This window comes from Rhipicephalus sanguineus, chromosome 1 (genome assembly GCF_013339695.2).
Source record: "Rhipicephalus sanguineus isolate Rsan-2018 chromosome 1, BIME_Rsan_1.4, whole genome shotgun sequence".
Lineage (NCBI taxonomy): Eukaryota > Metazoa > Arthropoda > Arachnida > Ixodida > Ixodidae > Rhipicephalus > Rhipicephalus sanguineus.
In genome coordinates this window covers 56,436,946-56,454,831 of record NC_051176.1, presented here as the reverse complement: position 1 = coordinate 56,454,831, position 17,886 = coordinate 56,436,946, and the positions used below count along the sequence as shown (strand labels likewise).

Genomic DNA, 17,886 nt, shown 5'->3' with positions numbered 1-17,886 from the left:
ACAAAAGGCCTGACTTTTAGCACATTCGGAATTTCTCACTTACCACGTGCGGAAACAGATGCAGAGCCGTGCCATATGTTTAGACTATGTGTGTGTGTAGCGCATGGTGAACAAGTATGGACGTCAGACATGCACATTTGCATCAACATCCAGCAAATCACTACGTTATTGAAGAGGTATGTACATACATACGAGATGTGGTTAAGGAATTAATTGTCCTTCAAGTTAGATAACCGTGCATGATTAATTGGCAAGAATTAAGATTTTTCAGTTTAATTCAACTAGCCTCATGTCTAGTGATGTTATTTGCTCGGTGCTGTTTAGTCTGGCAGGAATCCGTCATGCGTAACGCTGAAACCGCCGTGCCGAGCTATGGCGAAAACTCGGCCGGCCCGCCCTCTCTTCGTCCTCGCCTTCCATGTTAGGAGAGAGAGAGAGAGCAACTTTATTATCCATGTTAGGATATACTATAAAAAAAGACAGTTCGCTCTTGGCGACGTACGCTAGAGGAATGGGGAACGAAAGAGTGGAAGAAGGAAAGAGAAAAGGAGGAACAAGCAAGGTTGTCCAGCTGCAGGCTTGGCACCACTAGTGCAAAGCTGCCTTAAGTTATTTTATTTATTTTTTTAACGGTGCATCTGTTCAAGCCGGCCGTGAAAAATTGGCCGCGTATCTGCGTGCTTCGCTGCAAACGTCGTCTAAAGACGATAGAAGAGGCGCTGCGTGAGATGGACGCCATCTGGCAATACGTTGGGAAACATGAGTGCTGTGTTGCGGGCTGGTAGTCCCAGCGCAGCGGCAGGCGAAGACCGGCGGTGACCAACGCGACCGGTGGGGACGCCGGCCAGCCCGACCACGCTGTTTGGCGCGATGCGCCGAAGGAGAAGAAACGTCCGCACTCAACGAGTACTCTCCACAAACTCTCTTATTTACATTTCGCCTGGGTAAAACAGGAATGCCAGAGCGGCGCCCCCTGTCATTCGTACAATGCAATACTGAACGGAAACCGAAACACAACATGAGCTTGTGCAGAGGGCACGTTCAGCGCTGTCGCATTTTCAGCGCAGCTTAAGAAACTAGGGTCTTTAAAATTGCGTATCTATGTATTTTCTATTAAAGGAACACACCACCTAATACTTACCTAATGATGTTGCGCCTCAGATATGCGTAATATTTACTTTTTGATCGACAACGTTCACAAGTATGAACAGCCGTACCAGTTCAAGATGGGTGGGCGGTAAGCAAGTGGTTCAACGTTGGCCGGGTGGCTGAATCGGGTGACGTGTCGACAAACAGAAAGACAGACCAAAATTTCTGCGTTCAAGTTCCCCAAGAAAGACTATCGCAGACTTTGGTTTCCGAAGAAAACCACAGGTGGGCATGCGCCACAGGGACTGGGCAAGACCCACTACCGAGTACAGCAGGCGCGAGCGTTAAAGGGACCGACAACTGATTTTTCTCGACCCATTTTTTTACGCTGCGACAGGAAGCTCACCCTTCGCAGTGTTTGTAGCTGCAGTAGTTAATCCCAAAAGCACGTAGTTATTTTACAAGCAGTATTTTTCGATCTGAAAGGCTCTAAACACGGACGCACCTTTCCTCCAGCAACGCTGAGCATTGATAGCGATGCCGCCAGCCCTTCTCGCGATTTGTGAAAGCTATCGTTGTTCGGCTTTAGCAGGAGTTCCTGTAACTATGCTTAACCACCTTTATTTATAGCTTTTCAACTATTTTTGAAAATAACGAGCTGTTACAGTGAGATGATGTGGCATTATACACCTTCCCTGTATCTGTACCGCGTTTTGTGCGCATGCGTCCAAGGTTGCCTGCGCCTGTGCCATGGGTGGCTTGTCCCGGCGTCGTTGCTCTCTCGACGCACGAGTCAAGCCAAGTTATCGAAAACGTCACTACGCATATGTGCGACCGCGCCGAGTAGCAGCGCGCGTCGTTTCTGAGACGAAGTGTACGTAGCAAAACAATGTCCGGGGGAGGGGGGGGGGGTGCTCCAAAATCTTAGCGACCTGGAAACTGCGTGCACGGTTGTATGATCACGCTGAAAAGTTGCTCAGTACGCGCTGACGAGCATGGGATCATTACGTCACGCGAAGGCAGCGTCACTTTAATGCATACTACTAACGCAGGCCTATATGTACATTTTTATGGAGTAATACTTTTTAACATAAAGTAAAGAACAATATTTCAATACTAACAAAAAGTCGTCGACCGCGTACTGCAATCAACGGTCACGTGGCCGATTTCGTCGGATCGTTCATGTTTTTGCCGCCAGAGGCGCCACAGGACATGTTTCGCTACTTTCAATTAAGAAATAAAAGTATAAATCCATCTCTCACGAAAAAAACTGGGTTGGTTTGAGTCAGTGCGACGGACAATCTTTCCATCAGTGGAGTCATCTCATTTCATACTCTAGGCAGTTGTCGGTCCCTTTGAACAAAAGCTCTGCTCGGCGAAGTGAAGTACGCGAAGCACGTGAAAGAGAGAGAGAGAGAGAAAGAAAGAAGTAGAAAGAGAAAATAGTGAGAAAGAAAGAGAAAAAGAAAGCGATAGAAAGAGAAAAATAGAGAGAAATAAAGGGAATAAACATATAACGAGATAAAGACATAGAAAGAGAGAGAAACAAAGAAAGGAAGGGAAGAAAGACAAGTACAGATAGAAAGAGCTAGAAAGGGAGGGAAATAGATAGAGAGAGAAACAAAGAAATAGAAAGCAACGGACACACAAAAAAAAACAGATGCAAGAAACACAGAGAAATACAAAGAAAGAGAAAAAGAAAAAAATACACAGAATCAAGGCTTCAGCAAAAGGAACGTCTGCTCAGCCCTATGCGAATTTCTCGGCAAGACATGAAGGATTCCTTGTTAACTTATTCCTGAACAAAATTTGGTATTGTGGAATGCCTTTCACTCGTTCATTGTTTCTCATATTGTTGTATTATTCTGCTCCTTATTCCTTATTGGCAAGTCATTCTTAAATTTTCGTTTATTCTTACGGCAATTGATTTATTCCTCGTTATTTAGCTAAAAAAAAAGAATTAACCGCCGGTTTCGTGGCCGATTCCCCGTTGTGGGTAAGAGCCAACACAAGGAACAAACAAGCAAGCAAGCGAGAAACCCACCCAGCTCCCTTCATCCTTGAGGCTTGGCACCACTAGTGCAAAGGTGCCATAATTCGGCTATCAGGGCAGGAAAAGAGGATAGGGTGCTGTGTTTGCAGTCGTGGCCGAGTGGTTAAGGCGATGGACTCGAAATCCATTGGGACCTTCCCGCGCAGGTTCGAATCCTGCCGACTGCGCGTTTTTTGTTCTCTTCTCGATATAATCGGCCATCAGGTCAGGAAAAAAGAAGAGGGTGCCGTGCTTGCAGTCGTGGCCGAGGGATTCCACTTCCGGTCACCGTAGTGTACGGACGTGGGCGGAATGAGCTCCGACGATATCGGAACGGCATCAGCGGCCCAGCAGGGCCGCGGTACCAGGAACATGGACGAATCGTCACAGGAATATCAGATTATTTTGCCCTGGCTGCCATCAGGTGATGCAACGCTGCATACTGTTTTTTTGCACGCCGATATCAGGGCGCGGCAGTACCGCATCGAGGATTTCAGGGACGCACTTATTCGTTTGGCTTTGCTCCCCGAGGTGGCTGCCTTGGGGGCGTACCAAATGAATCATGTTTGGGCCATCACATTCAAGAGCGCTGAGGGCAAGAAGAAAATGCTTGCTGCTGGTGACATGGCGGTGAAGAACCAGCGCTGTATCGCTATAGACCCAAGCCACCAGGATACGAGACTGAAGATTCATTGGCTACTGTATAACGTTGCTGATGACGACGTCCGAGCAGGTTGGCACTTTATGGCAAGGTTAATGAAATAGTGCGAGAACGCTGGCGCGTGTATGGCTGCACGGACAAAGGTTCATCGACGAGTGCGGTGAGCCTCAAACTCAAACCGGGCCTCACGGTAGACGACCTCCCACATCAGTTACGGATTGCAGAAGACCTCACGCTCGTTGTCGTAGCGGGAAGAGCACCGCTATGCCTGCGTTGCCGAGGCCCAGGCCATATTAGGAGGGAGTGCCGGGCCCCGCGTTGCGCAGTGTGTCGGCGTTTTGGGCATGACGAGAGCGGGTGTTCGAGGACATACGCAAGTGTAGCCGGGCCCGTGGGGAGCGAAGAACTATCTGAGCAGCACATGGACGAGGTCGAGGCAGAAGAGCTCACTCGAGGACGTCGGGAGGAATCAACACCCAGGCTAACGCCCCTTTCTTCACGCCCCCTGAGTGCTGCTTCAACTGGTAGCAAAGACAAAAGACCTGCGATTGAAGCCCAACCTACGAGGAGTACTCAAGGTGCAACGACGCCTGAAACGAAGGAAGAAATGCCAGCAAACATGGACACGTCTAGCACTAACAAGAGGACAAGGGAGGAGGCGGAAAGGAAGAAGGTGAATGTAATGAAAGCTTCCGAGGAACCGCCGGCTAAGGCGATTAATGTGCGCCGAAGACCGGCACCTAACGTCCTAAGTGAACGTCGTATAGCCGAGACCCAGCCGCCGACCCAACTCCAACAGCAGCAAGAACAGGCTCAGCAACAGCAGACAGTTCATCAAGTACAGACACAGCAACAGCAACCACTGCCGAAGCAGCAGACTCTTCAGCAGCGACAGACAAGTCATCATCATCAGCAGCAGTTACAACAGCAGCAGATGCCTTCAACGGGGACGGGGTCGCCTTCAAATCAACAGCCCCCGTAAGGCGGGGGTTCGGACCAATAGATACAAGTTATTGACCCGGCATCGTACCTCAACAAATGGAGCACATTAATGACGTGTGCCTTATGTGCTGCGGGAATGATACGCTGCGCTTTACTTGGACGACCAAAAGAACGGGGGCCTGTGAGGCTACATGGAACCGTGGACCTGATGGGGATGAAAGAGTACCAGAGGTGAGAATCATGCGCCCGGGATGGCCAGTTATGACCTAATGGCTATTAACGTCGAGACACAATTAAGAGTTGCTACTTGTTACAAATAAAAGAAGACGAAGGGGCGAGGCTCACGAGCGACTGCCACGGGCGCTGGCACGCTCAGTTGGTTCCAATCCTTCGATACACCCAGACGGCCGGGTTCGGTTTCTCTCTTCGTCTATTTCGTTACATTCGTTCTGGTGCCGAAACCCGCCCGGTCGTCTAGTCCTCGACCTTCTACCATGGACCAACTACGCACTAAGCGCGGCTTCGTCCGAACCGCCATCACCAAAGCCCTATCAACACTCGACGCCCTGCTCGCAGATTCGACCACCCCGGCTGGCAGGCTCCAGGAGATCCTCGACCTCAGCGTGGTAAAAAACGCCCAACTCGTCCACTTCGACAGCGAAATCCAGGCCGCACTTCATGATGACGAGTTGGAAGCAGACCTAACTACCGCCTACGAGTACGAGGAGAAAGTCAGCTATGCACAAACGAGAGTTCGCCGCGCAACCGCGCCCTGGTACCCGACGCCACCCGCATCTGTTCCTGTTAGCGCAAGTCCTACCAGTGAGCCTCTCGCATCGACATCGACGCAGGTAGCAAATTCACCTTCGCCCGACATCTCAACTCCAACGCCGCCATCTCGCATCGCCTTGCCCAAGCTGCACATACCAAGTTTTGCCGGTGAGCGGCGCGAGTGGCAAGGACTTTGGGACCAATACCGAGTCAGCATTCATGACAACGACTGGATCCCAAAAATCGACAAAATCAAATACCTATTGACATACCTGACTGGGGCAGCTAAGGCAGCCATCCAAGGTATTTGCCTCGCCGAAGCTAACTACGACGTAGCCATTCAGATCTTGTCCGACCGTTTCGGCCGTCGCGACATGCTAGTCGACGATCATCTAGACAATTTGCTGTCTGTCGCGCCAGTTCGAAGCTCAGCCGACGTGACCAAATTAAGGAATCTCTAGGACGAGACAGCATTTCGCATCAACGCACTGGAAAGTCTCGGAGTGTCTCCAGGAGAGTATCGCACGGTTCTGCGGCGCATCCTCTTGAAGGCGTTACCTCCGGACCTCAGCATCATGTATCGTCAGCGGCAAAAGGAAACCTTACTAGCGGAAAACGCTGATGCATCTCAAGGAGCCCAGTCACAACAAGTGAAAGACCTCATGAACTTCATTCGAGTTCAGATAGAAATACGGGAGGAAAGCGGTCTCGAGGAAGCGACATCGTCCACAAGCCGGCGGCATCCGCAGCGAGAATTCCGGCCACCACAACCACCCCTGCCATCCGCTGCGGCTTTATCAGCCGAAGTTCGACCCCCCTACTCGCGCCCCTGCCTGCTGTGCAACTCGCCCGAACACACTATTCAGGAGTGCTCCGAACGCCTCACTCCGGAAGAAAAACGAAGGAGGCTTCAGGTGGACAAGCTGTGCTTCCGCTGCGCCAAACGCAACCACTTCGCCAACGATTGCCGAACCTCCAGATCCCTGCAGTGCCACCAATGCGCTGGACGGCATTTGACTTCGCTATGCGACATCAACAACGTCAGGAACCGGTCACAGCGTACCGGCAACGCCTCGGCACCACAAGACCGCGCATCAGGGTCTGCCACAACCCCATATCGTGCAACTTCAGTGTCAACCAGCGGCGCTGGTCTCACGCCCGTGCTGCTGCAGACTGGCAGAGCGTGGGCTATCGCGCCAGAAAAGACAGTGCTGGTTCGCTTCCTGCTCGACACAGGAAGTCAACGCTCTTTCGTTAGGCAGGACATCGCTCGTGCCTTGAAGTGTCCCGTTCGCGGCACTGAGCGTCTTACCTTGTTCACTTTCGGGAAAACGCAACGTCCCGCGACTCTGACTTGTGAACGCGTTGCGGTGACGCTTCGGAGCCAACATAGCAGTAACGAGACCACCATAGAAGCTCTGGCAATACCAGAAATTAGCCCAGTGACAAGTCCACCAGCAGACGGCGAGCTCGTCACCATGATGACACGGCAAGGTATGCTCCCGGCTGATGCACATCCAGAAGCGACAACATTCCAGGAGGACGAGATCAGTGTATTAATAGGATCGGACATCTACTGGGACGTGGCAACCGGACAAATCGCACGGCTTTCCCCTAAGATAACAGCGGCAGAAACCCTTTTTGGATGGACCATTCAGCGTACTCTGAGCAACCTATCGCAAGGATCGAGAACGCGAGCTACTTCTCTCTTCATTGCTGTCGAAGAAGCCACTGAAAGCGATACCGCCCTGGACATGCGAATTGCCAACTTATGGTGCATCGACTCTTTAGGGGTGCAAGAAAGTCCTGACGGCAACCAAAGCGACAGCATCGCCCTTGAATTGTTCGAAAGTGATGTGTCCAAGAAAGGAGAGCGCTACGAGGTTCCCCTTCTTCTTCGGGAGCCAGGTCTGGAAACCGGCCAAAGCAACTACGACCTCGCTAAACAGCGGCTACTGATGCAGCTCCGTCGCTTCCGACAGCAACCAGATCTTCTTGTTCGTTATGACGACACCATCAAGGCATATTTCAACGAATCACACGCAGAACGAGTTCCAGACAACGACACGGTGCCTAAGCCCAACACGTACTACATGCCGCATCATGGAGTAATTCGTCGTGATGCCGTCACCACCAAGCTTCGGGTTGTTTTTGACGCGTCATCTCATGCTCCCGGTCAACCACCCCTGAACAACGTACTCATGAAAGGGCCCAAGATGGATGCCGACTTACTTAAACTTTTGCTCAACTTCAGAATGCATCCAATCATCATGGTGGCTGACATTAAGAAGGCCTACCTTCAAATCAGCATTCGCCCGGAGGACAGAGATGCGCTGCGCTTCCTATGGGTTGCTCATCTCCCGACGGAAGACGAACCATTTCCGCCAATCGTTCACTGGCGAATGACCCGCGTGCCCTTCGGAGCTAAGTCCAGCCCCTTTCTCCTAGCAGCAACGTTACATCACCATTTCCGAGTATCCGAAGAGATTCTCCGAAACAGTGGAATGCCTCCGACAGTCATTTTACGTCGATGATTTAGTGGTCGGTGCGGACAACCTGCAGACGGCTCAACGGATTTACTCGGAGGCGAGAATCATTCTAGCGGACGCCGGCATGGAGCTTCGTAAGTGGGCATCAAACAGCTCCTTGCTAAGAGAACAGTTCCGGACGGACCGATTATCATTGGAAGATGAAGGCGGCGATCCACACACAATGAAGGTCCTCGGGCTTTGCTGGGAAAGAGACAATGATACCGCTATCGTGAGCACCGACCACGTCATCAAATTTGTATCAACCATGCCCACCACAAAACGAACAACGCTCCAAGGATTCGCTAGCTTGTACGATCCTCTCGGCTTCCTCACGCCGTTCACGGTTCGAGCTAAACTGATTTTCCAAGATCTCTGGAAAATGAAGCATCCTTGGGATTGCCCACTACCGCAAGAACAGCTAACAGCATGGAGCGCCTGGTGTTCCGAGCTCCCGACGCTACGTGAGGTTCGCCTGCCACGACAAGTCAACAGGGCGCTAGGGCACCCAATTAAAACCACCGAGCTACACGTCTTCGCAGATGCTAGCATGCGGGCGTACGGTGTAGCTGTCTACGTGTGTGCTGAGTCAATGCACTCGCAAGAGCGCAGTACTTACCTTCTTATGAGCAAGGGGCGAATTGCACCACTGAAAGCTATCTCTCTGCCTCGGTTGGAACTGCTAGCCTGTCTTACAGCGGCCCGCATCTACAACCACATCAAGAACATACCATGTTTCCAAAAGACAAGACCGTTTTTTTGGACTGACTCTCAGATTGCCATCCATTGGATGTCACAAGATCCAGGGCGCCGCGACGTCTACGTCAGAAACCGAGTCGCAGAAATACAGCAGCATACAGCGGGCCACAAGTGGCAGCACTGCAAAGGCAAGGAAAATCCGGCCGACCTACTTACAAGAGGTCTCACTGCGGTCGCGCTTCTTCGCTCATCTCTATGGTGGAGAGGTCCTTCATGGCTCTCTATTCCCAAGCACGCCTGGGAAGATGACGGGAGATGCCCAAAGCCCATTGTAACCGCTGAAGAAGTAGTACCTGAGGCCGATTGCGTCGTCAACCTTGCCCAACAACAAGCATTACTCAAGGTCACCGACTACAGCCGGTACTCACGTCTTCTTCGAGTAACGGCGTGGATCTACCGTTTCATCGATAACGCAGCAACACGGTGAGCGTCGACAGTCGGACCGCTAAAGGCCCAAGAAATCGCACGAGCTGAACATTACTGGATCAAGCAAGTCCAGCATTCGCACTTTCCTGACGACATTGCAGCACTGTCGGCTGGAAAATCGGTGCCCACTTCCTCCCATCTCCTGCTTCTGCGTCCGTTCATCGATGACGACGGACTCATACGCGTTGGAGGGCGCCTCCAACTTCTGGCCGGCACCATAGCCCTCCGTCACCCTATCGTGCTTCCTGGTGGCGACGCTGTCATTGAGTTGCTGATTCGTTCCACTCATGAGCGAATGCTTCACTCAAGTGTCGAGCACACACTCACCGAATTACGTGAGCGCTTCTGGGTGCTGAAAGGTCGCAGAACCGTAAAGTCCGCATTAAGAGGCTGTCTGATGTGCCGACGACGCAAGATTGCCCCGGAATCAGCACCCACAGCGCCATTACCAAAAGACCGAATTACTGAAGCAAGCCCATTTGCGGTTGTCGGAGTGGACTTCTGCGGACCACTTTATTGCCATGCAGCGAAGCAGACTGGCTCTAAAGCCTACATAGCCATCTTCTCATGCGCTGTAACACGGGCTCTACACCTAGAACTCACAACGGACACGACTGCCATCAGACGAACATCAATAGCCGCCCGCTGACTTATCTATCTGCTGCTCCCGAAGACCCAAGCCCACTGACACCTTCGCACTTCCTGCTCGGCAAACGTGCAACATGCTTGCCGCAAGATTTCGGCGCCGCAATCCCTCAGTCAACAGCCGTCAATCTGCGACGTCGAGTTCAACATCGACAAGCGCTAACAGACCATCTGTGGAAGCGCTGGCGCAAGGAGTACCTGTTGCTTCTGCGATCGGCCCACGAAGCGGCACCCAAGACACCACCACGGCTTCAGGTCGGCGACATTGTCATGGTACACGACGACTCACCACCAATAACGTGGAAGATGGCTCGAGTGACCGAACTGCTACCGAGTCGCGACAACATCGCACGAGCGTGCTGCCTGAGGTTGGCGTCGGGCTCCATGATTAGACGTCCCGTCCAGAAAGTTTACCTGCTCGAAGCAGGCAGCACGTCATAAGTTTGTCGGCCGCGGGAGTGTGTTACAAATAAAAGAAGACGAAGGGGCGAGGCTCACGAGCGACTGCCACGGGCGCTGGCACGCTCAGTTGGTTCCAATCCTTCGATACAGCCAGACGGCCGGGTTCGGTTTCTCTCTTCGTCTATTTCGTTACACTACTCTCAACGTTAGGGGCCTTGCTGCTGGACGACGGCAGTATCAATTAAGTCGATTGATGCTTGAGCATGATCTCGATGTTGTTGCCATTCAGGAAACGAAAGTAGAAAGTCAAGATCCGACCGACCGCATGGTCTCTCCATTTAGAGCGCGGTACAATGTGTGTGTGTCTCATGCTGTTGGAATGTCTGCTGGTTGTGCACTACTACTTAGAAATTCTTTTGGTATAGTAGAAGAGACTGTAATTGTGTCTTGTACTGGGAGATTTATAGTATGTGATTTTACATATAATAAGAAAAACTGGCGTGTTGTCTGTGTGTACGCGCCCAACAAAGAGGATGAACGTAGAGTTTTTTTTCGAGTGTCTGAAATCTTTTGTTAGATGCGACAGGACTGTCATTATGCCTGGATATTTTAATTGTGTTTGTAACCCTCAAGACAGAGTAAAAAAGACAACTGTAAAAGATCAAAGTGCAATACTACTCAGCACAATTGTACAAGATTGTAATCTTGAAGATGTAGGTGTCGTACTATCTGCAGGGGAGCACTATACACACTTTCAGCACGAAAGCCATGCAAGGCTTGACAGAGTCTATGTGTCAATAGACTTAATCCGAATATGTTCGAAATATGAAGTAAAAAGTGTATCCTTCAGTGACCATAGCTTAGTGATGTTCACTATAGGCCATAAACAAAAGAGGACGAGCTTTAACTTGGAAGTATAGAAATTAAATGATAAAATTTTAAAAGGCAAATTGTTTGTAGAAGGTGTACAGGACAGCATTAACAAAATGTTAGCTGAGCCCCAAGGAAATGCAATCGAAGCCTGGGAGCGATTCAAGGAAATAACAAAGATGAGGGCCATTGAAAGATCGAGTGTGCTGTATAGAAGTGAAAAGGAAAAAGAAAAAGAATTGCAATGTCAATTAGACTTTGCACTGAGTCTAGAAAGTAAAATACCTGGAAAGTACACAAAAGAAATAAGGCAGTTAAAGAATCAATTGGAGGCGATAGACATTGAAAAATACAGAGGGGCAATGATAAGAGCGCGTGCAGAAAAACTATTTCTTGGCGAAACGCCTACAAAACGTGCTCTAGGAGACGAAAAGAGGTACGCCAAGCGCAACGAAAATAAAGCTATAACAACTAGTAGGGGAATTGCACGAGAAGGCGAAGCTATTGAGCGGGCATTCGTTGAATACTTTCATGGCTTGCTTGGTCAAGAAGTGAAAGCTGATAAAGGGTTTGAGGCTGAGTTTCTGCGTTTGATACCAAAGCTTTCCGATAGCGAAAGAGAACAATTGGAAATGCCGATAAATATTTCCGAGATAGAAAAAGCTATCGACGAGTTGTCTGTTGGCAAAGCACCTGGACCCGAAGGACTGGGAGCAGCAATGTATAAGACATTTAGAAGCGTAATATCTGTAGCCTTACATCGTGTTTACACAGAGGCTTTAAGATTAAAGGAGCTTCCGTCTTCTTTTCGAAAGACGCACGCAATACTAATAACGAAGACCGAAGACCCTATAAAGTTATTGTCCGTGAAGTCTTATGGACCGATCAGCTTAGCCAATGTAGACTATAAAGTGTTCATGAAGGTTCTCGCCAGTAGGATGCAGATGGTGATAAAATCATTAGTTGGACCACATCAAACTTGTGGAATAAAAGGACGCACAATAAACAGCAATGTTCATGTAGCAAGGAGCGTGTTGCAATTAGATATGGAAAAAGCCTTCGATCGTGTAAACCATGACATTTTATTTTTGATGCTAGAATATGTTAATGTAGGGTCTGTAATATTGGAAGGGGTAAAAATGGCTTATAGAAAGTGCTTTACACGTATTGTGGTTAATGGGCATGTTACTGAAAGCTTTCAAGTGAGAAATGGCGTGCGGCAGGGTGATCCCATCTCAGCTTTATTATTCGCAATATACATGGAACCTTTCTGTATGAAGATTATTGGGAACGATAGAATAAGGGGGTATCAACTAAAGGAAAGTGAAGTCAAAATGTTAACATATGCCGATGACATTGCTGTGTTTTGTCGGGATAAAGAAAGTGTCAGTGAAGTGATACGTGATGTGGTCTCGTTTTGCAAGTTCACAGGTAGTGCAGTAAACTGGGATAAATGCCTAGGCTTGCGGCATGGATTTGGGAGACCACCCCGCAAAACTATGCAAATATGAGATGGTCAATTGTACCAACTAAGTACCTTGGTGTCCCTCTGCAGCATTACAGAGACACAAATGATTATTGGAAGGAGATATGTGAACGTACACGTGAAAAGACTCAAAGCTGGCATGGTAGGGAACTTTCTATGTATTCTAGAGCGACTGCATATAATTGGTTCATTATTTGTAAAGTATGGTATGTCCTGCAGTTCCTCTTCATGACAAGAGCAAATGTGCAAAAATTGCATAGAGTTTTAGCAGTTTTTGTTTGGGGGTCGGTATGGGAGCGTACCAGCCGGACAAACTTATTTCATTCTTCCAAAAATGGTGGTCTAGGATTGGCTCACCTGTTTCTGAAGCAAATAGTGTCAAGATTTATTTTTTTACGTGACCAATGTAACCCTTTTCTGCGAACGTTTATGCAAATTGTACTGTGTAATAGGATTCCTGATTATGTGGTATCAAATGTGTCTGTAAAATGTAACTTGCGTGGATATTTAAGAGAAGTAGTGATGGCATACGGAATATTGAAGGTGCGGTTTTCAACGAACTACTTATCTGATGTAACGAGAAAGCGTCTCTACAGAGATTTACGTGACGTTATGTTACCTCAGCCGATCTACAGAGCCATATATCGTGTTGGCCATGAGCGCGACGTATTTAAGAGGGTAAAAATGATGACCGTACGTGCAAGCGCAAAGAAATTCTTCTTCCAGCTGCACAGCGAAACATTACCGGTAAAACGGTGGCTACAAGAGAAGGGTTTCTTCGTCCCGGTGGTCGATAGATTGCCTTTTCTGCAGAAAACCCGAGACTATCAACCACAATTTTCTTGACTGTTGGTACGCTGTGTTTCTGTGGGACATTTTGCAGCGCACCTTGAAAAAGGACTTGCCAATCACGCCATACGGTATTAGATTTTTGGCTACGGAAAATCAAGATGGTATGCCTTATGACATGTTTATGTTGCTTGTGCTTCACAGCGTGTGGCGAACAAGAATGGCTGTGCGCCATGTAGATAAAGATGCCTGTCTCTGCGCATGAATATTTCACAGAAAGCATTGTATACATGAGAGATGTGTACAATTCTAGGGACGAACAACCCGAATGGGTGTCGTTATTAGATGAGTTGGCTGCAATGAAGCGCTTTTAAATAAAACCAGTCGCGGCCAGGCTGGTGTTTTTAGCCTGGTTACGAAGTGCTTCTAAATAAAGGTGGCAATAAAGAAAAAAAAAAGAAGATGTCGTGGCCGAGTGGTTAAGGCGATGGACTCGAAATCCATTGGGACCTTCCCGCGCAGGTTCGAAGCCTGCCGACTGCGCGTTTTTTGTTCTCTTGTCGATATAATCGGCAATCACGGCAGGAAAAGAGAAGAGGGTGCCGTGCTTGCAGTCGTGGCCGAGTGGTTAAGGCGATGGAATCGAAATCCATTTGGACCTTCCCGCGCAGGTTCGAATCCTGCCGACTGCGCGTTTTTTGTTCTCTTCTCCATATAATCGGCCATCAGGGCAGGAAAAGAGAAGATGGTGCCGCGCTTGCAGTCGTGGCCGAGTGGTTAAGGCGACGGACTCGAAATCCATTGGGAGCTTCCCGCGCAGGTTCGAATTTTGCCGACTGCACGTTTTTTGTTCTCTTCTCGATATAATCGGCTATCAGGACAGGAAAAGAGTAGAGGGTGCCGTGCTTGCAGTCGTGGCCGATTCCACTTCCGGCCACGACAGTGAACGGACGTGCTATCATGTGCTCCCGTGTAGGGGCGGTTTCGCGGCCCGTTTGGGCCGCGGTATCAGGTGTACCGAAAAGCCAGGCGAAGATTTCCAGGTTGTTCTGCCTCATTTGCCTTCAAGTGATTCTGTTTTGCACACGGTTTTTTTGCATGGCAGTTTAAAAGCCAGACCGTATCGAGTGGAGCATGTCCGAGACAGCCTTGCTCATCTTTCGCTGCTGCCGGAAGTGGTCGCCCTTGGGGCATACCCAATGAATCACCTGTGGGCAGTGACGTTCAAGGATGATGAAGGCAAAAAGAAGATATTGGCGGCGGAGTCATTCGACGTCAAGGACCATCGCTGTATGGTGATTGACCCCCGTGACCGTGGTGTGCGGCTAAAGCTATACTGGCTGCTTCATGGCGTGCCGGACGAAAATGTGCGAGTTGCCTTGTCGCCTTTCGGAAAAGTAACCGAAATAAGCAGAGACAAGTGGAAGGTCCAGGGTTGCAGTGACAAAGGTTCAACTATCCGCTCGGTTACATTGAAACTGCATGTGGGCGTTACTGTGGACGACCTGCCACACCAACTGGGTGTTGCGGAAGACATGGCGCTCGTCGTCATTCCTGGCAGAGCACCGCTCTGCCTTCGATGCCGTGGCATCCGGCACATTCGACGGGACTGCCGCGTGACGCGTTGTGGGTTTTGTCGTCGCTATGGCTACGATGACTCTCACTGCGTGCGGTCATACGCCAGCATTACCGGGCCAAGCCGAACGGACGAAGTGTCTGAGCACCTGATGGACGCCGCGGACGCTGAAGAAGCGAGCAGGGAAAACGACAATGTGGAAACGCCTGTAACGCCCCTTCAACTTTCTTCAGGAGCCACACAGGAAGGGACCTGTGAAGGCGACAATCCCCGTGTTGCGCCAGGCACGAAGGCAGAGAATACCGCAGGAGACGACGAAGCGAAAGCCGTGAGCAAGTCATCGGCAGCTGCGCGAGAGGTCGGACCGGGAGCAACGGACGTCGAGATGACCGCGGCAGGGGGCGTTGCTTCAAAGCGTGCTCGTGAGGCATCTGACAGCATTGGAAACGTGGGCACGTCAGGCACCGGAGAACCTCCAACAAAGATAGCGACTGGTCGGCGGCCTACCTTGAAACCAAGGCCAAACTTGCCGCCTGACCGTGGGGAGACCCCAACGCCGCCTCCGCCTTAGCGGAGGAGACGTTCCAGAGGCTCTCAACGAGAAGCACAAGTACCCACTGCTACGATGTGAGTAGGACACCCGGCCAAGCAACCATCATGAAATGGCGACTAACTTTAAAACTAGCATGCGTGTTGCGAGGTTGAATGCAAAGGGACTATGTTCGCGCAGAAGGCAATGCCAGATTAGTCGCATTCTTTTGGAAAACGACGTAGACCTTTTGGCTGTATAAGAAACTAAAATGGAAAGTGAAGAACAAACGGAGCAAATGGTTCAAGTTTTTCGCCCTAGGTACAATGTATGCGTTTGTCATGCTGTGGGGCGGTCAGGAGGTTGTGTCGTTTTCATTCGTAGCAGCATCGCGGTTGTGGAAAATGTCCACCTGCGACAGCGGTAGGCTGGTTGTGTGTGATTTTATTTTTTCTGGAATGCCTTGGCGTGCCGTGTGCATTTATGCACCGAACAGAACGCACGAACGGGAAGTTTTTTTTTAGGGTGGTTGAGGGGTTTTTAAAAACAGAAAGAATTGTTGTGTTTTTAGGAGACTGTAATTGTGTCTGTAGAGCTGAAGATAAAACGATGAGCATCAGTGTGCGTGATAGAAGTGCAGAGTTGTTGAGCGCAATAGTGACCGAGAGAGAACTGGGAGATGTCGGTTACGTAATGACGCGAGAGGGCCAAGTACGGTACACGCATTTTCAAGGTCAGTCGCATGTGAGGTTATACAGAATATATTTGTCGGCGAAGTCGGTACCTCTATGCTCATCCTATGAAACGCAGCACCTTAGTTTTAGTGATCATTGTATGGTCACGGTTAACATTGGCGAAAAACGAAAGGCTGCGAAGTTTAATTGGTTTCTGTGGAAATTTAATGAAAAGCTACTGCAAGATGAAGTATTTGTCACGAAAACCAAAGAATGTCTTACAAATGCCCTTCGTTTAGAAACCAACAACTTCATGTCGGTGTGGGAGCAGTTTAAGTGTGACGTAAAGATGGTTGCCGTCGAAACAGTCTGTGTATTACGTCACAAAGAAAGGCAACAAGAGAAGCAGTTAGAAAGTGAGCTGGACTACATGTTAAGCGTATACATATATATAAAACGAAGTGCCGGGAAAGTTCAAAAAAGAAATAAAGGAGGTGAAAGCAAAGCTCGAATTCATCGACGAAGATAAGTACCGCGGAGCAATGATAAGAGCACGCACTGAACGATTGTGGATGGGCGAAACGCCCACTAAGCGAGTGCTCAGTGAAGAAAAGAAACATGCAGCAAACAAAGAGATAACTGAAATACGGTATCGCAATCACATTACACGAAACCGTGACGAGGTAAATCTTGCGTTTGTTGGGTTTTACACGGAACTTCTTAGCAATAAAATTAATGACCCCAAGCGCTTCAAAGAGGACTTTCTGGCCCTTATGCCAAGATTGCAAGGCTCTGATAGGGAGTTAAGAGAAGCAGAAATTACGGTGGCGAAAATTGAAGCAGCTATAGACGGTCTAAGTAATCACCGGGGCCGGATGGCCTGGGAGCTGCCATATACAAACATTTTAAGACTGAAATGGCAGCGACAGTTATCACAGAATGCTATGAGAAGAAGCAGGCACCTCGCTCATTTAGGACTGCTCACGTAGTATTGATCCCCAAAACTGATGATCCTGCAAAGTTACTTTCAGTAGAGTCCTATCGGCCCATTAGTCTGACCAACACCGACTATAAAATATACATGAAGGTGTTAGCTAGACGGCTCCAAAGTGTTATCACATCCCTAGTCGGCCCGCATCAGACATGTGGTATTAAAGGCAGAACCATCTTCACAAACGTACACATAGCCAGAAGTATCCTGGAATGCTGTGACGCAATGCATGACCGCGTGGCCATGATTCAGCTAGATCTGCATAAAGCGTTTGACAAAGTTGTACACGAAGTTTTGTTTTTATTTTTGGAGCACGTGAATGTTGGATCTGTTATTACCGAAGGTGTTAAAATGGTGTACTATGGGTGTACGGCTAAGTTAGTAATCAATAAAGAATTAACTGCTGCTTTTCCAGTGCACTCGAGCGTGAAACTAGGATGTGCTCTGTCGCCTCTTCTTTTCACACTTTACTTGGAGCCATTTTGTTTACGTATGCATGCAACCCCTAGTGTAAGAGGGTATTCGTTTTTGAGCAGTGAAACCAGAATATTAGCCTATGCTGATGATATTGCCGTGTTCTGCACTGACAAAGAAAGTGTGCAAGAAGTGGTAAGAATAGCTACAGATTTCCGCGCAACGACCGGTAGTGCAATCAGTTGGCCAAAGTGTCTTGGCTTTTGGCATAGCAATTGGCAGAGCACACCTGAGGTTTATTG

At 49.2% G+C, this 17,886-nt stretch overlaps 2 protein-coding genes, 4 non-coding genes and 1 pseudogene across 6 annotated transcripts; all 7 read left to right on the top strand.

Moving 5' to 3' along the window:
- Positions 1–3,227: 3,227 nt before the first annotated feature.
- Positions 3,228–3,309, top strand: Trnas-cga (transfer RNA serine (anticodon CGA)). The gene has a single exon. It is a non-coding gene; the product is annotated as a tRNA-Ser (tRNA).
- Positions 3,310–3,433: 124 nt separating this feature from the next.
- Positions 3,434–4,764, top strand: LOC125758539 (uncharacterized; annotated as a pseudogene).
- Positions 4,765–5,218: 454 nt separating this feature from the next.
- Positions 5,219–5,956, top strand: LOC119390576 (uncharacterized). Its single transcript, XM_037658196.1, has one exon. The coding sequence runs from the start codon at positions 5,219–5,221 to the stop codon at positions 5,954–5,956; it is 738 nt and encodes a 245-aa protein (XP_037514124.1).
- A 114-nt stretch (positions 5,957–6,070) lies between these two features.
- LOC119390470 (uncharacterized) lies at positions 6,071–8,029 on the top strand. Its single transcript, XM_037658117.1, has one exon. The coding sequence runs from the start codon at positions 6,071–6,073 to the stop codon at positions 8,027–8,029; it is 1,959 nt and encodes a 652-aa protein (XP_037514045.1).
- A 5,832-nt stretch (positions 8,030–13,861) lies between these two features.
- On the top strand, positions 13,862–13,943 carry Trnas-cga (transfer RNA serine (anticodon CGA)). Its single transcript has one exon. It is a non-coding gene; the product is annotated as a tRNA-Ser (tRNA).
- Positions 13,944–14,010: 67 nt separating this feature from the next.
- On the top strand, positions 14,011–14,092 carry Trnas-cga (transfer RNA serine (anticodon CGA)). The gene has a single exon. It is a non-coding gene; the product is annotated as a tRNA-Ser (tRNA).
- A 67-nt stretch (positions 14,093–14,159) lies between these two features.
- Positions 14,160–14,241, top strand: Trnas-cga (transfer RNA serine (anticodon CGA)). The gene has a single exon. It is a non-coding gene; the product is annotated as a tRNA-Ser (tRNA).
- Positions 14,242–17,886: the final 3,645 nt, after the last annotated feature.